The 22,514-nt window shown below is 39.7% G+C and overlaps 1 protein-coding gene across 2 annotated transcripts in view; it reads left to right on the top strand.

Annotated features, from left to right (window-relative positions):
• The window catches only part of ATP6V1E1 (ATPase H+ transporting V1 subunit E1), a 29,948-nt gene extending 7,468 nt beyond the window's left edge, over positions 1–22,480 (top strand). For both annotated transcript variants that reach the window (XM_046668314.1, XM_046668305.1), the window contains exons 2-9: positions 4,191–4,256; positions 6,414–6,523; positions 7,219–7,285; positions 14,889–14,978; positions 15,633–15,701; positions 18,015–18,109; positions 20,693–20,780; positions 21,895–22,480. In XM_046668314.1, coding sequence (XP_046524270.1) covers positions 4,200–4,256; positions 6,414–6,523; positions 7,219–7,285; positions 14,889–14,978; positions 15,633–15,701; positions 18,015–18,109; positions 20,693–20,780; positions 21,895–21,957 — 639 coding nt within the window. In that variant the 5' untranslated portion in view covers positions 4,191–4,199 and the 3' untranslated portion in view covers positions 21,958–22,480. The remainder of the gene's footprint in view (positions 1–4,190; positions 4,257–6,413; positions 6,524–7,218; positions 7,286–14,888; positions 14,979–15,632; positions 15,702–18,014; positions 18,110–20,692; positions 20,781–21,894) is intronic.
• Positions 22,481–22,514: the final 34 nt, after the last annotated feature.

Here is a 22,514-nt window from a genome sequence, read left to right as displayed (position 1 = left end):
CGCCGCCGTGAACGCGCTGGCTCCTTGGCTCCCGCCGCGGCGGTGCCTGTCTTCCCGGGGTGCGAACTGTGCTTGCTAGAGCAGAGACCGGAAGCAAGGGTCGGAATGCACACTGGAGGCGGGAATTGGAAACCTCCTCTCCACTGGATTTTTAACCCTGAAGGAATGGTTCGCAGTACGAGAAAGGAAAGAGTGCTGAGGGGCGAGAGCTGCTTCCAGTGTTGTGAGATCACACACTTTTATGAACTAATCTTCGTCTTGGAGGAGTCTTCTCTGTCATAATGAATTGTAATGGTCTCCCACTAGTCCACGTTAATATTTGTCAAATGCAGAGCTCTTTTTCTTACAGCTTTGAGCCCCGCGCCTAACAGTGTTTGGCACAAAGTAGATGAGTCAAAGTTTATGGAAAAAATTGTGAAAGTCGTGAACCTACATCAATTTTTCAAGTGCTGGGAAACCTTAGTTGTTAAAATGTGTCATACCTTCAGGTTTGTAGGCATTAGGGATGTTACACTGCAAAAATCTCTCGGAAGAATATAGTGGTGTTGATAGGGCTGTAACTAACATGAGAAAAAAGCAATTTCAGTTTCTCCTGTCAATAGATATGCCGAAACCAGGGTCATTGCATTTAGTAGTCATATTGCCAGTAGGTTTTTCAGAGAAGGAAACTTAAGGCTGCAATTTAATCTCCGCATAGTTTAGGGAACTAAGTCGACTTCTTTTTAAAACACTAGGAAAGTTCTCTGACTAAAGCTCACTCGTTGGCTTCTGAATCGTCTTAGGTGAGCGGTAAGAGGTTTTTTCCCTTGGATATTTCCATTTCCTTAAATGTCTTTGCATTTTATTCTTAAACTAATATGCACGAGGTAGAGTGGAATTTCTTCTTCATTTCGTTGGTTCTTGTGCTAATCACAGAGGGAGAATAGGGTAACGAAAAAGTATCTGGAGCAGTTTGAGAACTCTTACCATGTTCTTACAGAACAGTGGGGTTTTTTCAACATTTATCACTGCTGCTTCTGATTTTTACTGTAGGAAAAACTTGATGGAGTGGAAGAGTACAGTGCCCTCCACATACTCTAGTAAACACAATTGTAGTACTGATTCTCTTCTTCTTCTTGTTGCTTCATCTTCCTCTCTTGTTATAGGAAAAATAGAAAGGTAAAGCAGTGTATTTCCTTGGAATCTAGACCAAAAACCATTTTTTCTCCCTGTAAAATTGGAAGAATGAAGAAATCTTCCATCTCTTGCCTGTACCCCTCCACACCACATGTAAGCTCCATGAGAGCAGCGCGTTCCTTCTGTGTATTCTCAGCAGTGAATAGGCCAAGTGCCAGGCACTTAGTAGGTGCTTAATAAATCCTAGATTCCCTGACTTCCTCCCCATTGTATTAAAACATTTGTACATATTTGCTTTTTTGTCTTGGGAGTATGGTCATTTCATCAGATTTTCAGAAGAATCTGACTTCAAAAAATTACTAGGTTAGCAGGAAGAAGAAAAGTATTTTTTAAAGGGCAGGTTTTTCTGCCTTTGGGGTAGAGTTAAATGTCCTTACGGGGTTGACTGTTTCTCTTGTTGGAACTCTTAAAGGCAGGATCATGCTGACTGTAAACAGGCTTCTCTGACCTGAGTTAAAATTAGTGGTTTTGCTCTAGGCTGTGCTGATCTAGTCAAATCTGGTAGCAGAGGGTCCAGCAGAGTGATCAAGGCAGACAGTGCAGGTTTGAATCGGGGTTTGCCTGGAGAGGCCAGATGTGCTTTGTAGCATTTGTAAACACCTGCTTTGTTTACTGTGTTTAGTTAGTTAGGCTACTTTTAAAATTCCGGGCTGAGTTCAGTGAGACTTCAAACTGAACTTGTGGAGACACGGTTCCTCTCCACGAACACATACACACTGTTGGGGGCCCGTCCTTTTAGTAAGGTCACAGTAATTTTCTGTCCATGTAGCTCTGGATTAGGTACCCCAAATACTTCAAGGCTTGAGATTTTATAAGTATTGTATTACTTATAAAATAGGTTCTGGTATCATAATTACTTTGGCTCCCAAGAATTTTGATAAAAAACAAATCTTCCCTTCTAAGCCCGTGCTGTACATTTTCTTTAAGACTTTGATGCCGCAAGGTTGTATTCTTAACTCACGTTTAATTTTAACGTAAAATTCACCATCTTAACCATTTTTAAGTGTACAGTTCAGTAGTGTTAAGTATGTTCACATTCTTGTGAAACAAATCTTAACTCACTTATGCATATCTTAGATTGATTGTATCTTCGTGTAACATGCAGAAGCTGGGAATTGTTTCTAGATTGTTAAACTCTGAAAAGTTCTTGGGATACCTCAGAAGGCTAGAAACTCCCAACAGAGTTTCATTTATTCACAAATGTCTGTTGAGCACCTAATATGGTAGCATTTCCATGTCCTGGGATTATAGTGGTCTAAAAGACAGACAAGATCCCAATACTCATAGAGCTTACCTTTAAGTGGGAGAATGAATAAACAAAATGAATTAGTAACCTAGGGTCCTGATTTTTCTAATCAGCTTTTTTTTTTAAACTTCATCATCCCTTTCAGGGAGAGCCCCTATGAAATGACATGCCAGTGAGTTTGATTAGCTGTGTTGCTTGTGTATTCACTGGGGTCTATTTTACATCTGCCCCTAGAGACAGTACTTCATTTATGAGTATAAGTTGGATCAGTTACCCCAAGCCCCATTCAGAAGACTTCGTTGGGCTTTATTCTACAATTGTAGCCAGAGATCTTTAACAAGTTCCTAGCCTTATAGTTCAGTTGAGGACAGGGACAAGCAAGCAAGCAATCGTGAATGTGTGTTTAGGTAGAGGAAGTACAGAGTGCCCTAGGTGCATATAGGTGAGAGGTTCAGGAAAGATTTTTCAAAGGAGGTGACAGTTAAGCAAGCTGAGGCCCAAAAAGTAAGCTAGGTGAAGAGGGGGAGACAGAGTGTTCCAAGTGGAAGAAACAGCAGCATTTTTGAAATCTTGGAAGTGAGAAAGAGAACGGCAAACTCAAGGACTGAAAAATAAGTTTAGTATAACAGGAATGAAGAGTCTGTAGAATGGTGAGTGGTGAAGGTTATGTTTCATGTGACGCTGGAAAGGTAAGCAGTGACCAGATCATGTACCTTCTAAAATCTTGGCACTTTATTGTAAGAGGCAGGAATGCAATACGTGACGAGTTAGGCATTTTTAAAGGATCTTTCTGCTTGCCCTGGAGAGCTGATTAGAGAGGAAACAAGACTGAGGGCAGGGAGGCAAATTTGGAAGCTGTTGCAGTAATTCCACTGAGAGGAGACGATAGCAAGGGCTAGGGTAGAGGCTATAAAGATGGAGAGATGTGGACAAATTAAAGAACTATTAGAAGAGAGAATTGCTAGGACTTGGTGATTGGATGTGAGGACTGAGGTACAAGGAAGAGTCACAGTTGGATATTGGTGCAAATTCTCAAGATGAAAGTGGGAGGTGTGGAGGAGAGTGATTCACAGTTTATTATCGAATGTATTGAATTTAGGTTACTTTGAGTAGAATATCCAGAAAAGAGCTGTCTAGGAGGCAGAGGAAGAAGAGTATGGCCCCAAAGAAGACTAAGAAGGAGAACAAAGAAGTCATGGAATCAAAGGGAAGTGCTTGTTCCAGAAGGGAGGGTTGGTCAGCATATCAAGAGATGCTGAAAGATCAAGTAAGATAACGCTGAGATTTAAGGGCAAGGAAATTGTTGTCATTTTATGAGAGTAATTTCAGTGGAGTGGAAGAGGGGGTAGAAGTCAGATTGAACGGTGTTGAGAGTAAGAGGTAAGAAAGTTGAGAAAGTAAATATAGATGGCTCTTTGGTACATTTTATTAGAGATAGAGAAGAGGAAGAGAGAGTGCTGGCTGAAGGGGGTAGGAAGTAGAGGAGAATATATATTAGTCCTCCCTCCCCTAAGGACACCGAGTTCCTTGAGAGTAGGATAATGTCCTGTTTACCTGTAATACGGAATATTGCATCTCGTCCATTTGCTAGAGCAAATTCCAGATTCCACATTACCTGAAGACAGAAGCTCTCTCACTTATCCTTGTATGCAGTGCCTAGCATATAATATACCTTCAGTAAATGGTTGATTATTGAATGAATCAGAAAAGATAGATGTATTTTCTTCTCTTGTTATATTAAAAAATAAAGTTTTCGTTTTCCTTATAGATTAAGCATATGATGGCTTTCATTGAACAAGAAGCCAATGAGAAAGCAGAAGAAATAGATGCTAAGGTGAGATTCCATTTTCTAGCTTTAAGAAGTTATTGAGGGGGCTGGCTCCGTGGCCGAGTGGTTAAGTTCGCGCTCTCCACCGCGGCGGCCCAGGGTTCGGATCCTGGGCGCAGACATGGCACCGCTTGTCAGGCCACATTGAGGCGGCGTCCCACATCCCACAACTAGAAGGACCTGCAACTAAGATATACAACTATGTACCGGGGGGGTGGGGGTTTGGGAAATAAAGCAGGAAAAAAAAGAAAGAAGAAGAAGCTGTTGAGGGGCCGGCCCCGTGGCTGAGTGGTTAAGTTCATGCACTCCGCTTTGGCGGCCCAGGGTTTCGCTGGTTCAGATCCTGGGCACGGACATGGCACCACTCGTCAGGCCACGCTGAGGTGGTGTCCCACATGCCACAACTAGAAGGACCCACAACTAAAATAGACAGCTATGTACTGGGGGGATTTGGGGAGAAAAAGAAGGGGAAAAAAAACATGATGATGATTGGCAACTGTTGTTAGCTCAGGTGCCAATCTTTTTAAAAAAAAAAAGTTATCGAAGTTTCATATTGTTTTGCTTTGCTAAACAATAATTAGGAAAATTGTTTAACAATGCATTGCATGGGACTAAGAAGAATATCTCTTATCTTTAAGATTAAAAATAAGTTTTCCTTTTTAAACGTTCTAATTGCCAATAAGTGTCCTAAAATTTTATGGTGGGGAGTAGAAAAGTAATGGATTAGTATTTTCATGGAATCCAAAGTTCAGACATTTAGCATTTGCGTCTAATTGTGATAGTTGGTTAGGGGAGGGTGTAGTATTCTTTTTATTGTTATTTTGATTTTTTATTACTTTGTGCTTGTTGTAAAAAAATAAAGTTTGGAAACATATAAGGTATAAAATGAGAGCCCCGGTCCATCACAAAGGTGACACTCCATCAGCTTTTAGGAATTTTACAGATATTTCCAGTTGTACATTGTTTATACACAATATATCAAATTGTTCTTTTCCCTGAGTACAATCATAATAGGCATTTTAAAAACCTGCTTTTAAACTATAACCAGAATATATTGTCTAATATTTTATTGTCCTTTTAATTTAATCTACTGTTACATTGTTACTTATCATACAGCCTTGAAATTATGTGTGCCTGGTATTCTAGGACTAAAACTCTCTGAAACTTTAAACTATTTGACTAATTCATCCTTTGAGGAAAAAGACTGTTTTGCCTACCATTGATCTATGACAGTCGATAGGGATGGTTTACTGTTTTGATGGTCATAGAAGCACTGCAGTTTTATGTGACTAGTTCCCTTATTTCTCTCTGGCACAGATAAAGAAATTCTACTTCAGTGTAAATGCTTTTCTATTTAAGATAGCCTTATCTCTTATAACACCATCATCTGTGCTTATTTCCCATGATAGGTATAGAAATAAGCTATTAGGCATTAATTTTAGAATATGAAAGCTCAAGTAATGGTGCCAAGCATTAAACATCTGAATCAACAACTTTCACTCATTTTCCAAAATCATATCATTTTCCAAAATCATAATTTCTTGAATTCTGCTTGAAAATCATAGACATCTGATACGCTGCTAAGATAATCTTTTTAAAAAGTAATGCTCAGTAATTTGCACTAATAAAACTAATAACTTACATTTATATAATTTACAATTTTAAAAAGACTGTTAGATTTATCTTAGCTATTTGACCTATGTAGAAAGAATACTGTTTTTTTTTTTTTTTTTTTTGTGAGGGAGGACACTAAGACTGAAGTTACTTGACTAAATTTTTTTAGGCAGTGATCAGACCTTCTAAACTCCAAATTCCGTGTTCATTAGCTGTCTAGTAAGCAAGTGGATTAAATTTAGAATACATAATAATTTATTTTCTTATACAGAATCTTCTATCTGGTTATATCCTTTGTAACTTTGTTGCTGGGTACTGTTTTCCTTGATCAAATTTTAGTCTTCTGGTTCATCATTTATGATGAAAGTCACCAGACTTTCCTTTTGAATAACTTACAAGTAATCTTTGAAGATAAGTCATAATAAATTTCCTGTTTTAGATATGGAATAAAGTGATTATAAGCAAGTACCCCTGGTTACCAGCTGCTTAGAATAAAACTGTTGGTCAGAATCTGGTAGAATGAATTACTGATAATGAGTTCCCTGGTAGGCAGAAGAAGAGTTCAACATTGAGAAAGGTCGTCTCGTGCAAACCCAAAGACTGAAGATTATGGAATACTATGAAAAGAAGGAAAAGCAGATTGAGCAGCAGAAGAAAATGTAAGTAGATGCTGGTCACAGTACTGAGCTAAGGAAGCTTAGAAAAGTCAGTGGGGGGACCAGCCCGGTGGTGTAGTGGTTAAGTTGGTGCACTCCTCTTCAGCGGCCTGGGATTCACAGATTCAGATCCGGGGCGTGGACCTATATACCGCTCTTCAAGCCATGCTGTGCTGGCATCCCACGTACAAAATAGAGGAAGATTTCTAAAGATGTTAGCTCAAGGACAATCTTCCTCAAGCAAAAAGAGGAAGATTGGCAACAGATGGTAGCTCAGGGCCAATCTTCCTCACCCAAAAAAAAAAAAGTGAATAGGGACAAAGAGGACAGAGCAGTTCCTTTGGAGTCAGGCAGAGAAGGGGTCATGTCTTCACTGGACAACTTACTGCTTATCTGACTTCGGGCAAGTTGCTTAACTTTTCTTTCCTTATTTGTGAAAATAGAAGCCTCACAGCATTATTGAAAGATTAAATTGGAATAACTGACATAAAAGTGCTTGCCACTTGGTAAGCACTCAATAAATATTTCCTTGTCCTTGAAAATAAGTTGGTAGCAACCATTAAATATATTTCAGTGGGATTCTCTTTGGGGTATGTGCAAAGAGAAATATTTATATATACGTGGGGAGCTGTATATCTCTTTCTTTGCAGTTTTTGTTTTTATGATACACTGATACTATTTTCCCCTGCTCTCTGCAGTCAGATGTCCAATTTGATGAATCAAGCAAGGCTGAAAGTCCTCAGAGCGAGAGATGACCTTATTACAGTGAGTAATTAGCCTTATTAGTTATAAAATTACAAAATCTTTATTAATTTGCCTATTGTAGAGAATTCACCAGTTAACATTAGCTAATTAAGGAATTGATGAACAATTTTGGAAGGAAAACATTTCTTCAGCAAATCATTATACTAGGTTTTGTAAAAATAAAACAATGAGTAAGTTACATGCTCTGTCTTCAAGGAACTTCTTATCTAAAAGAGCATATAGCTTCTGGATTGTACGGCCCATGATGGTAGACTGTATGGGCTCTGAGGGTGATAGGGACTAATAAGACTGAAGAGGTAGGATAGAGTTATATGTATGTAAATATATAGGGGCCATGAGTGCAAGGCTAAAAGGCTTCACCTCTTTTCAATAGAAAGCCATTGAAGTTTTTATTTTATGGAGAATATCATAAATAGGGTTCATAGTGTGAGTTTGTAGGCTAAATTTAACAAGGAAGAGGTTAGATACAAGAAAACCATTTGTGAAGTATTGTCGTCCAAGGAAGAGGGCAGAAACTTAACAGAAACATACCACTTGGTTGAGAAAGCCTAGAGGTATTTGAATGATATTCAGGAACCAAACAAGGATGCCTACTGTTTCCACTGTTACCCATTGTTATTGCAGAGGCTCCAGCTTCCTGATAAAATGAAGAAATAAGAAACAGTGATGACTTTTTGCAGATATGATTGTCTACGGAGAAAGTGCAACATCTGAAAAACAATAAGAACTAGTAACTAGTTCAGAAAGGTGACTGACTAGCAAGAGAATCTACAGAAATGAATCGTTTATCTGTATGCCAACAATAACCAATTAGCAAGTAAAATTAAAAGTAGATCCCTTTATAATAGCTACCAAAATTATTAAATTATTAGGAATGTTAGTAAATAAGACCTATATGAAATAGCTACAAAACTAAAAATATAAAACTTGAATAAATGGAAGACATAACCATTTCTTGGATGATTAAAGAAACACAAACTAATATTGTAAGATGCCAATTCTTACATAGTGGCAGTGAGAACTAATAGGGGAGTCACCATTGACACATTTTACAGGAAGACGTTCCAGACATTAACTCCTCCTCCTCTTCCAAGTCCAACACTAAATACTGAATTTCAGGCCTGGCTAACTGGGAGAGTGGTCGTTCCGTTAACAGAAGTGGGAAGTTAGGAGGACAAGCTCTTTGAAGGAAAATAACCAGCTCACTTTTGGACATACTTTGTGGGGCCAAGAAAGCTCTAGATGGAAATGTCTGTCAGGATATTAAGTGTGAGGGACTGATATTCAGGACACATAGAGACGACCTAACATAATTCCCATAATACTTCAAATTTGAGTGCTTTTCAAGTCTAAGAATGTGGGAAAGTTGCTTGCTAATCTACCTTGCCACACGGTATTAGTTCATCCTCTGTAAAACACAGAAGGAGGACTAGAGAGCTTCTTGTGAAAGTCTTAACTCCAAAATGTTCGTAGCTCAGGACAACTGTTATCAGGTGTCTTCAGTAAAATGTTGACTTTCGGTAATCAGTAGTGAATTTCCTGCTGGGGGGTTCAGCTTCCTTTAGCACCCTGAACTGATGGACCTAATTTATAAGCTGCTCTTAGAATAATAGTGTGTGCCTAGGGAAGGTAGTTTGTCGTGGAAGAACTTGGACTTAAGAGTCCATCAACTTTGAATTTAAATTGCCGCTCTGCTGTATTAGTTTGAATAAATTCTTATTTCTACCCCTCAGTTTCCTCTTTGGTATATTAATTATGATACTTGGTTCAGGCGTTGCTGTGAGGATTGAATCAGAGGACACGTTTAAATCTCCTAACTTAACACTTGTCACGTGGTGTTTATTGAAGAAATGTTAGTTCCCTCTCTCCACCAGTAGTAACCCTCCAGTAGTAACCCTTCTCATAATAGGCCTGGGTGGATAAGATGTTCTCTCAGCTCATTGGTGCCAATGCTCAGAAAGCCCCTTGACCATAAGTTGCTGCTTTGGTATTTCTGCCTGGAATCAAAAATGACAGCTGTGTCACCTGCTGTGTAGATGCTGTTATTGGTACCATTCAATAGTTAGGGGCAGATAAATGAATAAATAATATGAATAACTCATATTGAGTACTAGGGGCTATAACACATGTATGTTAAATGTTGCAGTCTTGACCAGTTAGAGGTTTTTCTTAGAGTTTCTATCTGGTTTATCTTTTTATGCTGCCTTTTTGAAGGTTAATGATATTAAAAGTAGAAAGAATCCTGAGAAAGATCATCTACGATATTCGAGAAATAGTTTTGATTATACATTCTCTGATGGCACACTTACCTTAGATGGCATACTTAGGTTATGTAAACAACCCAGTGGTTTATTTGATTTGACCTCACTTCCAATTAAAATTATTTTTTCATTGACTTGCTTTTTTCATCTACTTATTTATATTTTATTAGTGATTTTTCCTAACTTTTTAAAAATTTAATTTGAATTTTTTTGTTGAATATGTTCTTGTAAGCTGCTTTAAATCCTAACTGTATAAAGAATTAGTGGTTTGGGGCCCAGCCCCGTGGCGGTTAGGTTTGCGCCCTTTGCTTCAGTGGCCCAGGGTTTCCCTGGTTTGGATCCTGGGCGCGGACATGGCACCTCTCATCAAGCCATGCTGAGGTGGCATCTCACATGCCACAACTAGAAGGACCCATGTCTAAAAATAAATAGAACTGTGTACCGGGGTCTTTGAGGAGAAAAAGGAAAACTAAAATCTTAAAAAAAAAAAAAAAAGAATTAGTGGTTTGGCTTTTAGAAGGGAATTTTTGGTGTCATGGATAAGAAAACTTGACTCCTAAAATTCAGGTCAGTCATTTATTTATCGAATATTTGAATGTTTACTAAATGGCACGCACAATTCTAAGTACTAGGGACACGATCAAATCAAGTCTTCACCCTTGTGGAACTTAACATCCTAGGAGGTTGAGTACGAGTTGTGTTTTGAAAAAATATAACAGAAATCTGGGTGTGTTTTTTTTCTTTTCTGCTTTTCTATCTTTTTCTGTTTTTCGGTACCAGTGCTTCTCAGCTTTTTTCCCTCTATCTAGAATATTAATACTATTATTTTACACGTTAGTAACATCTCTCATACATAGTGATTTTGAAATTGAGGGGTGGGTATAGAGAGTAGTATGGAATAAACATGTTTTGCTTTTATAATTGGAAAAGATTCAACTTTGGATAGTTTTTCAAAATGCAGTTAACTGTCATTTTCTGCAAGAGATGGGCTAGAGGAAGGGGACTGCTGTTCATAACTTTGACACAAAGCAGCCATTCTGGGTCGCACCGCACATCTTCCTCAAATCCAGTAGACCCCAGGGTAGCCAGAGTTTGTCTGCTTACCTCTAAAATTATCACAAACGAAATTCTCTGTGTTTTCTATACTAATTTGATCTCTTAGTTTTCACTTTTCTATTTTCATTTCATTTTATGTTAGAAATAAAATATTTTACAATAGCAAGTCCATTTGAGGCATGTGTGTGCTTTTGTGTGTGTGTAACCTGTGTGCTCTGTCATTTCAGTCTGCTCTCACCCCTCCTACCTCTTGCTTATTGTGGTTTGCTGAACTAAATTACTTGATGGCAGGAAGTTAGACTGCAAAATGCTACGGAGACAAGTGTGTTTAGAACAACTGAAATTATTTAAATGTTTGTTTTCACAAAATTCTGGTTATAAATTAGGAAAATAACAGCTCAAGCTGTAGACTCCTCTGCTCTTCCTCCTGAGCTGCTTGGAAGCCTTAGACACTATGTTAGATTACCATTTTGTTCTTCAAGTTTTCTGTTCCCTTGGCTTCTCCTTATTCTTCTCCAACATGACTACTTTTTCCCCGTGTTTCCTTAGCAGTCTCTTATTTTCCTGCTTAGTAAATTTAGTTTTTCTTGGTTTTTTTACTTGGCCCAGTAATTCTGCATGCATAACCTTAGCGATCTCCCCCATGTCCACAACTCCCTGGGACCTATGTGCTGTCCATATCTGAGTCCCAACCACTGTCTCAAGCCCCACTCATACTGTTCACTTGGATCCGTAAAGCAAATCAGACTCCGAGATTTATCATCACCCTTCCCTCCTCTTCCACCGTCTATCCGGTTGCCTAACCCAGTAACCCTTAAGTCTTTCCAGCACAAAGAGAAAAATCTGTGAGGGATCTGTTGGTGAGGAGGGGTGAGATTCCTTTCAAATGTCTTATGTAGTATGTGCTTTGAATCTTTGCGCCCATCAACGTCCTGGATTTCAGACACCTAAACGACTTCTTCCCAGTCTGTTAGGGTTAATTAGTAACATTCCTAGGGCTTTAGTTGTTCTGATGGACATCAAAAATGAGAGGTTGAATTTTGATCAGCTTGTAATAATTTCACTATGTTCATGTATAAATTTTAATTCTAAAAATGTTCTATCAAGGCACGATGTGCCACCCACTTTCTTTTTAGCCTCCAGGCGTTAATTTTCTCACCTTTTTTTTTAATACATATTTTTCCTTTGAACTTTAAAGAAGACATTCTTCACATTGCTGTTGTCATCACTTCTTTCAGATCTGGCCTGACTCAGAGTTATAATCCTGTCTTCAGTCTCCAGATTGTTGTGAGGTGGTGAATTACTGTGTAAATCTTTCTTGCTCTGATCATTTAGTCTGGTTTGTGCAGAACTTATTGGAGAATGACTGTCATTGTGGGGGAGATTTTGAGGCTTCACTTTCTCTTGAGCCTTCAGGGACTAGAAAAATCTGGAAGCTAATCACACTCAAGAGGTTATGGCTTCCCAGTTTGTTTAGTAGCTTCCTATAATAGCAGTTATCACAGGAGTCCCCTTTGAGCTGAATGCTCAGAACCAAAGCCGGCTAAGGAGGGAATAGAAATGGAAATAGAGCCAACCTACCGTAACCACTAAGATAATCCCACCAATGGGAAACAGAAAGTGACTATTATCTAATAATTACATATTCAGAAGAAGAAAAACGGACTTTTTGGACATTGTTGTTAACGTCAAAAGTGCTTGGTTTTGCTTCATAGGTAAATTTAGCAAAACTTGCCTGCTGAGTTGTTTCAGCTTTCAGACTATATAATATTTTGCTGTTACTTGGGCCCGTCTCCTCCTCCTCCTCTTCTTTTTTTTTTTTTGGTGAGGAAGATCGGCCCTGAGCTAACATCTGTCACCAATCTTCCTCCTTTTGCTTGAGGAAGATTGTCCCTGAGATAACATCTGTGCCAGTCTTCTTCTACCCTGTGTGTGGGATGCCACCACAGCATGGCTCGACACGTGGTGTGCATGTCCACACCCAGGATCTGGGATCTGAACCCTCGAACCCTGGGCTGCCAGAGTGGAGCCCGCAAACCCAACTACTATGCCACAGGGCTGGCCCCGGGCCCTTCTCTTAAATAGGGCCCTTGTTAGAAAAAGACTTCTACTTTGGGTCATAACAGAGAAGCAGTAAAAGAACATTATTTTTATCTTCTTTTGATTCGTTAACAAATCTTGCAGAATCCCCTGGAAATTTTAATCGCTTCATCAGTTTTGTGCAGAATGTAATATAAACATGAATTTTAGGGAAAAAAATTTAGTATTTTAAAGTATATTTAAAATATATTTAAAATAATTATAATACTCCTACCTTTTCTCCATTTAACAAGTGGTGTAGTCTACTTCGTTTTACTTAAAATATGAGTGAAAGGTATGGTTCATTGACCAGTGAATGGGGTCAAGTCATGTTTGATTTAGGGATGGAGTATATATTATAATGTAAACTGAAATATAAGAATAAGTAAACAGTGTGTTAAAAGTTTCTAAAGTGGATAGAAACTGCATTCATCACTTGATGTCTGGAGTCCTTGCATTTGGAGCTTAAAAAGGTCAACCAGTTTATTTTTATAATTGAAGAGGGTTCTAAGGACAAAATAAGAGAATTTGGGCAATCTTTTGCAAGGATATCTCTGCAAATAACTCACTGTAGGTGTGGTTGGTCTTTGTTTCCAGATAAAGGAAAAGCCAACTTGGAAATACATCATTATACATATATTTTTTTCTTAGTTTGGATGTTCTAGAGACATTGTGATGTGTAGTATAAGGATTTTGTGCAGATGTTGAATTCAGTGAAGATAATCTTAAGGTATATAACAATATGTGAATTAGAATTTTTTTAAACTAATCATTTTGTTTGCTTTTGAAAAAATATAAATTTTAAGTAGTTTCCATTACAATCTTGAATGACCTGGATCCTCAGAACACCTTCATGAAATTCTTGCAGGTGTCCAGCTGCAGATTAAAAATCTTCTACAGTAGTGCATGCTCACATTAAATTTTTTTTTTAATTTGTTAGTGCATTAGAAACAGTCTTCCTATGAAAGTGTGTGTGTTTGGACATTTAGTTGTCTGCTGTCAAATTTGACTCTGAAGACTATTTTGTTGCAAAGTGTAAGTCTGTAGAGGAGGTGGGGGTCACTGTTCTTCGAATAGACCTGTGATGAAATACCAGGCCTTGCTGTTGAAGTCTTTGAATCTATTTTACTTTTTATTTAAAAAAAACTTTTTAATTGGCTCTTAAAGTGATTATTCCTGCTTTTTTTTAATCTTGGTGTATTTGCACTTAGCAGGTGTCAGACGACTTAACAGGTGTCAAAAGAAATGTTTGCTTGCAATTAGATGTGAGTTTCAGACAGCGCCCTCGCCTGGCACTGCTCACTGCAGGTGTCTGCGGCCGTGCTTCAGAGGGACGGGGACCAGGGCTGGCTCTCAGCTGTATTAAAGGAGGTTTCCACATACAGGGCCACCTTCTCCTCTCTGCCCTTTCTCCCCAAATGCTGATTGTCCTCTAGATGAGCATCTGTCTCTTCCTTGTCCTTAAAATACTAAAAAACGTAACTTACCAAAGATCATATTTATTAAGTAAAATAGACTGTAGAAGGCTTGCTATGACTAAATGTGCCTGACAGTGTTAGGGGCCAGCAGTTGAATTCAGACGCATTACCTCTTCCTTTTAAAAGACCCGAGTCCTCTTTTAGCCAGTAAGCCAATAAATGCTTCTTACTCTTGCCTAGTTTCCAAGATGTTCTTCTCAACCATATGAGATTTGTTTCCTGATAATCCTTTTTAATTTTTAGTATAGAAGTCAATGTTTATTATAGGCAAATTAGAAAATACAAGCTAGCATAAAGAAAATTGAAATCGTTGATAATGCAGCCTCCCAGAGGTAAACATTGTTGACACTTTGATCTATATCCAGATATTATCTGTCTTTTTCTAATAAAAAATGGAATCATCTTGCATAACTGTCTCGATGGCTTGCTTTTCAAATCTGCGTCATGAGGCCTTTCCACGTTAGTCGGTTATGCAGGTTTCTGAATTAACTGATAATCTGGGCTGTCTTGCTTGCGTGTGAACTCCTGGGAGCCATGGTGGTGCTTCGTGCTTCCTTGTATCAGTGTACAATGTACATAGCATCTGGTTTATCATATTTCTCAGAGGACGTGAGAAATGTGTGGAAACAACAGTGAAATGTGAAGCACTGGGACCAGGACCAGCCTACAAAGGGTTCTGAGCTGGCTACCAGATGTGTAGATAACTTTTGTCTTTTCCACTCTCTATAGGACCTACTAAATGAAGCAAAACAGAGACTCAGCAAAGTGGTAAAAGATACAGCCAGGTACCAAGTGCTGCTGGATGGACTGGTACTCCAGGTAAGCTTATAGGCCAGATTTACCAGAGATAGCCGCAATTTTTACAGAAGGGACAAGATATATTAGAGACCAGCTCTGTTTTTCCTTTTTTCTCATCTTAGCTTTTTTTCCTTTTGCTCTTTTCCTTGTCTAATAGAGAAATGCATGGGAGGGTAGTAATGTCTGTCTGATTGGATCTGACTTCCAGGCTTCCCCCTCTTTTGCATAGTCTTATTAGTTCCTTTGTAACTCAGTGGTCAGATCTGCTTACAACTTCAGCTTTAAACTTCCCTCATTTGATTTCACCACTAAAATACTTGCTTTAGATATTGGAGTTCAGACCAAAGGCTGTATGCATTTTAATTATTTTCTGCTCAGCTTTGAATCCTTGTTTTACTTATGTTAATTACAATAATAGTTATCCTCAACCTAGGGGAGGTAAGATAAGACTCCCATGTGAATTTTATTCCTACTACCAGAGCATTGGGTATATTTATCTGGTCTGTGTAATCAAGATCTTCTTTCCCCTTCTCATACTATGTACATTGTCTTTTAGGGAACTTACAAGAGGACATTTTTTCCAAACTAGAATGAATTATAAAAACATTTTATTTTGCTGTTGCTTTCTTTTATAGTTTGCATTTCCTGCTAACTGCATATGATTGTGTCTTATAGGGTTTGTACCAGTTGTTGGAGCCCCGAATGATTGTTCGTTGCAAAAAACAGGATTTCCCTCTGGTAAAGGTAAAGAGCTTAAAGAAGAAACCTTTTTTTTTTTTCTTTTTTTGAGGAGGATTAGCCCTGAGCTAACTGCTGTCAATCCTCCTCTTGCTGAGGAAGACTGGCCCTGAGCTAACATCCGTGCCCATCTTCCTCTACTTTATACGTGGGATGCCTACCACAGTATGGCTTGCCAAGCGGTGCCACGTCCACACCCAGGATCCAAACTGGTGAACCCCGGGCCACCAAAGCAGAACGTGTGAACTTAACTGCTGCACCACTGGGCCTGCCCGTTTTTTCTTTTTTTAACATCAAAATGTTAGGGATGAAGTGCATGCTCTAATAGATGACAGCTCGACCACAGGAATCAGAGGAGTCTTAACACATTGTAGATATTAACTTAAGTGTGCCTAAGACTCTGATGTCTTCTCTTAAAGAGGTCAGGTTTTGCCATCTCACCTAGTACCCTCCTCCTTTTCTGGAGACTTTGTGATACCATAATCTTCTGAAAATTCAGCAATAAAAGCAGGATCTATTGCATCAGAGCAAAGAGAGGCAATACCATCTTAAAGGGGTGAAATTTTCCCAGATTAGCAAGGCTTGGCTGTAACCTCGTATATTCCTATACCTAGAGATCGAATGTGGGTACCAGAAAAAAGGCTGATCAGCCGTGGAAACGTAGCTGCAGCCCCAGAGGCAAATACTGAGGTTCTCCTCCATGTCCTCTCTGAGGGAGAAGGTGCCCTGGCCTGGGGGGCATCTGCTGGCCACATGGGAGGAACATACACGTGTAGCAGTAGAGATGTTCTGGGCTGAAGGAGCCTCGAATCCTAGAATGAACTGTCCTGGCTCTGATTGTGCCATCAACTTACTCTGTAGATTCACACTCTTCCACGTAACTTGCTTTCAGACAAGGATGTGGGTGCGTGGTCCTTTAGCAGTATTTCCTGCTATAAATTAATACATTTACAACATATAATATATTCGCATTCTTATTATAATTTGTCTCCCCAAGTAACATGTCTCCTAGGAAAGAAAACATGCCAGCCAGACAACACAGTGGTCGATTCCCCTCGGTCTCCACTATAAATTAATAAATTGTGATTCTAGTGTATAAGCCATGCCAGTAACCCGGATCTGTGTTTGTGCTGACAGCCTTATTTATGAACTGGTAAAACAGAGCTAGATGTAAGAGGGGAGTTCATCAAGGTGAAAATCATTCTATGGAGGCAGGTCTGAGTGACCAACTAGCCTTTTCTAGATGATACCATGATATTGCTAGGTACCAGCCAAGTTTTTTCTTGAAATTAACACAGTGTCAGCATCCACTGTGAGAGAGTAGCTCTCCAAGGTGGTGCTATATTAGATATGAAGAGCAGGAAAGAGTTGAATGTATACATAGATCTGTTAGCTAGTACTCTTGTCAGAGAAAAATACTAAAGTTCCTTCGAGAAACTGTTATTTACATGTCGACTGGAGTGCACAATATTGTTCAAAGACGGGACTTTCCACTAATTATGTTTTACCATGCTAATTGCAATAAAGCATTAAAAACCCACTTCCATCTATTCTTTTTTTCCACAGTGAGTTCATGTCTTTTTTAAATTGTGGTAAAATGCACATAACATAAAAGTTACCATTTTAAGTGTACAGTTGCATTAAGTACATTCACATTACTTTGCAACCATCACCACCATCCATCTCCAGAAATTTTCTTCTTCCCAAACTGAAATTTTGCACCCATTAAACACTAACTGCCCGTTCCCCCCATCCCTCTCCCCTGGAAACCACCATTCTACTTTCCATCTCTCTGAATTTAACTACTCTAGGAACCTCATGTAAGTGGAATCCTACAATATTTGTCCTTTTGTGACTGGCTTATTTTACTTAGCATAATGTCTTCAAGGTTCATTCATGTCGTAGCATGTGTCAGAATCTCCTTCCTTTTTAAGGCTGAAATCGTATGTATATCCTACATTTATGTTCATCTGCTCATCTGTTAATAGACGCTTAAGTTGTTTCTCCTTTTGGCTCTGATGAATACTGCTGCTGTGAACATGGAGGTACAAGTATATGTTCGAGTCTCTGCTTTCATTTCTTTTGGATGTAGACTCATAGGTAGGTTGCTGGATCATATGGTGATTCTAGGGTTAATTTTTAGAGGAACTGTCATACCATTTTCCACCACAGCTACACCATTTTACATTCCCACCAGCAATGCAGCTATTCTTTTACTTGAAAAATAAATAGGAATATTCTTGCTTATATTTTGTGGATTTTTTTGGATACCTGTTCCAGAGTTTATGCTGAAACTTCTTATGTTTTCTGTTTTTCCAGGCTGCAGTGCAAAAAGCAATCCCTATGTACAAAATCGCCACCAAAAGAGATGTCGATGTCCAAATTGATCAAGAGGCCTACCTGCCTGAAGAAATGTAAGGAGTATTCCTGCTTTTAACATCTAAGCTTCTCTCACTGTGAGAATGGCCTTTATACTGGGCTTTTTAAAGTGTTCTCCAAGGCACTCTTCGCCACAGAGGTGTGACTATGCTCCACTTGCAATCATTGCTGTGTTTCTGTCCACACTGTTGTTGTTTTCTCTTGTTAGCCAGTAGACATCTGGTAACGGTCTAGTTCCCTGTGGTCGCTCAGTTCAAACTACAAAGATGCAGCACTAAGTCTGCGCCCAGAACTCAAAGCTGGGTCCACTTTCTGTATTACATGCTGAGGAAGATAATCGCTACTTCTGAGAAGTTATCAAAAACAAGAAAAAGAATTGCAAATACCAATGGTATTTCTGCTGACTGTGAGGAAATGACAGAACATTTTTTCAGCATCCCTGATAAACTTGGTGCATTTGGGATAGGCTATGGAAAGTCCTTACAAGGGTACAGCCAGGGTCATTTTCCCATTGCACCTGTCTGTCTGATGCTGCGCTGGCACACCATTGGCTCACACTGCAGAGTCATTGGGACACATGAACTTACTTGAACGAGCACCAGATTCAGGACTGTAAGAACGAGCTTTGAGTCGTGATTTGACCTTTTGCTAGCTGTGGGACCTGGGGACTTAATTCTATCATTTGTAAAATGGAATCAATGCTTTCTGCTTTTTTGTTTCATAAAGTGAGGAGAAAAGATGAGATAGTACGCAGTAGTCTCCCTTATCCTCGAGGGATATGTTCCAAGAGCCCTGTGGATGCCTGAAACCTCGGAGAGTACTGAACCCTATGTATGCTATGTTTTTTCCTATACATGCATACCTGTGATAAAGTTTAGTTTATAAATTAGGCACAATAGGAGGTTAACAACAACAATAATAAAATAGGACAATTATAACAATATACCATAGATCTTAGCAATCTCAGCATATGATTTTTTTCTTTCCTTATTAAGTTGAGAACTTTCACCTTTTCCCATAAAGGAAGCACTTTACAGCTTCCCTTTGGCATATCCGACTTGCGAGCATCACTGCTCTTGCGCTTTGGGGCCATTATCAAGTAAAATAAGGGTTACATGAACACAAGCACTGCAATTCCACCGCAGTTGATCTGATAACCCAGATGGCTACTAAGTGACAAATGGGTAGGTTAGTGTATGCAGCATGGATTCCATGGCCAAAGAGATGACTCCTGTCCCAGGTGGGACACAGCTGGACAGCACAAGGTTTCATCATGCTACTCAGAATGGCGTGCAGTGTAAAACTTATAAATTGTTTGTTTCTGGAATTTTCCATTTAATGTTTTCGTACTGTGGTTGAGTGCAGATAACTGAAACTATGGATAAGGGAGGACTACTGTATATGAAACTGCTTTATAAAATAAGACAGTCTATACGCTAGTGAAAAAAGCTTGAGCATTATTGTCAGGTTGAGGTTTGATTCTCCACTCTGCCTCTTACTAGGTAGTCTTGGACTAGTTATCTAATCTCACTGAGGCTTGATTTTGTCGTCTCTTAATTGGGATAATAACACCTACGTCACAGAATTCTTGGAAGCTTACATATTGTCATTCTGTCCAGCCTTGTTATGCTTGTTCCCTTGTTTGTGAAATGGTGAGGATACCAAGACTCTCTGAGGTTTACGGGGCAGGTGGAAGTCGTGGGAAGCCCTGGGCTTTATATCCGGCGAGTGCCTGGCACATAGGAGACGCTCTCGCTTAGTGGTGGTCTTCCTTCCCTGCCTTACTCCCCCAACAGAGACAAAGAATTATATCACCGAAGTGGGGTCAGGATTTCAGGAAAGAACCACTCATGCCCTAATGAAGGATATAGTCTGTTTATAGAAACCAAGGATAGATGAAACAAAGAAATAGGGGGGAGTTAGGAGGGAGTATGAAAATAACTGAAGTCGGAGTCCATTACAGTTTCCCAAAGAAAATTCGCAAAACCTCCCCCAGTCTTTGCCTCATCGCCTGCTTGTTTCAAGAAATATTTTATAGAATTCTAATGTAGCAAGACAATGTCATTCCCTTAGGCTCTTTGTAATAGAATTTGATCTGTTTACCTCAAACCTGTAAATGCTGAGAAACTTTGAGGAAAGAATTGTCAGCAGGGAAGTACAGCCAGAGGCAGGACTCTCTGAGGGCGAGCTTGGCACAGGTTTGGTGTGGTACCTTTTACCTGATACATAACATCGCCTTATCAGTAACCCGTGGTAGTTAGCAGGATCTGGCCTCTAAGGAACATTCAGATGAGGACTCTATCTGTTGATTTGCAAACTAGGACTGAATCCTCCCCTTTTTCACTTGGTTGGGGAGGGCTGGCTGTAGAATTAAATTAGGTGCAATAACATAAAATCAAATTAGCACAGAGCAGTCACTTGGTAAATGGCAGTTATAACTATGCATACCTTAAATGCTCAGAAGCTTTTTGAATTAATTTCAAACTCATTGTTGATGTTTATTGGCCGCTTAGACACTCCACACACCAAAACGGCTTTTCTTCAAGGGAATAAAGTAAATGCACTGTGTCTGTCTGCCTCAAATCTATAGGAGTTGTTACTTGCTGTGTTCTTTGTAGAGCTGGAGGAGTTGAGATCTATAATGGGGATCGTAAGATAAAGGTGTGCAATACCCTGGAGAGCCGGCTGGACCTCATAGCCCAGCAGGTGAGTGTGCTCCTCGGGAGCTGCTGTGTCGCCTTGAGGTGGCACAGAGAACACACATTCATTCACTGGTATTTGGGATTCATCGGTCTCTTTCCACCTTTTTTGACAGTTTCTTAAAAGGCATGGGGCTTAGGCATTTAGTGGCATTTACTGAGGCAATACCATTTACACGAGGGAGGATTTGGGGTCAGAACAAGGGTGTAGTTGATCTAGGATTCTAATGTGTACTACATGTAGAGATGCTGACCAAAGTTCTTTCTCCAACAGGAATGATGGGAACTAAAGTAAATCCTTGGGTAAGGGAATTACCATAGAGGTGCTGGCTCTTGAGATGTTTCCAGGTTTGCACCAATAAATGCTGGGAGCCAAAGCAGGGAAAGTGGCTTGTTGCGGCAGGCTGGGCATCTTCCAGTGGTGGTGGTCTGTTGCCGTGGCTGCTTATTTGTCTTATAGTGAAAGCCCTTGGGCCTTAAGTATCGTCTGGTAACTCAGACCCTAGAGCTGCGTTGCCCAAGAGAGTAGCCACTAGCCAAATGTGGGTATTCAGTTTAATTAAAAATAAGTAAAATTAGAAATTCAGCTCCTCAGTTGCACTGCTGCTTTGAAATGCACAGTAACCACGTGTGGCTGGTGGCTACTCTGTTGGAGAGCACAGCCTTAGAAGACTGAGGTTAAATCCTTAGAGTTTGCAGTTGCTGTGGCGAGTGCTTCAGCACGACCTTGCATTCTAAGGGTTCTGCTTGGCACAGAGTGGGCACTCAGGAAATACTGGTTGAGAGAAAGAACATGAGGAGGTCATGATGTTGGTGGACTCATCTCTTCTCCCTGCATCACAGTGTAGCAGAAGCTATAGGCACTGATGATGACTTTAGTTTTTCTTCTTTGTCCCCTTTAAGCAGCCAGTCTTAACCCCAAGTTTGTGATGGGTTGTTTCTCACCAAGGATTCTGTTGCAGTGCTTTAGATAAGTAAGGAAAGATTGGATGCCCTTAGCTTTGTAATTTCCTTCCCAGCCATGTAGGCGTTAATGACTTGCCGCCTGTGGTTGAGCTGTGCAGTTGTTTCCATGTTCTCCAGTTGACTGCTTATTTATTTACGAACTTATTTCTTCACAGATGATGCCAGAAGTGCGGGGAGCCTTGTTTGGTGCAAATGCCAACAGGAAGTTTTTGGACTAAGCCTTGGGAGCTGGAGCTCATCCACTGCTCCACTGCTGTGATGCGCAAGTTTCTGATATTGGAAGAAACAAGATGATCTCTGTAGCTTCCACTTTGCTGTTCTAATATACTCTATTTATCAGTGAATGCCCTTCTGTAGCTAATGCTCTTGGCCTCGTTGTTACCAGTGGGAGAAAGTTACGCTTGTATGATCAGGAAACCTACCTCTAGCTTATCTGAAAGTAACACAGCTTCTGGCTGGTTCTGCAGCCTGAGGGTGAGGGGTCAGATAGTGGCTGCGTGAACGTCTTCTGCTCCTCTCTGGTCCTAGTTATCTAGTCTGGAGGGTGATGTGTCTGCTGTTTTCTGTGCCGCTAAGTCTCTGCTCTTTAGGCTTCAAATGCATGTGGGGCGTGCATTCCTTCCAGCAGTAGTAGCTTCACTGTTAGCTGTTTGGGCCTAGAAATGTTCCTTATGTGTAAATGTGATTTAAAATCAAAGTGACGAGTATGCTTTATTTATTAAAACAAAAGGTTTACGTGGATTTCAGTGTAATTTATTATGCAAGGCACTACAAG

Source organism: Equus quagga, chromosome 1 (assembly GCF_021613505.1).
Source record: "Equus quagga isolate Etosha38 chromosome 1, UCLA_HA_Equagga_1.0, whole genome shotgun sequence".
Taxonomy (NCBI): domain Eukaryota; kingdom Metazoa; phylum Chordata; class Mammalia; order Perissodactyla; family Equidae; genus Equus; species Equus quagga.
This window is presented reverse-complemented; position numbering and strand designations above follow the sequence as displayed.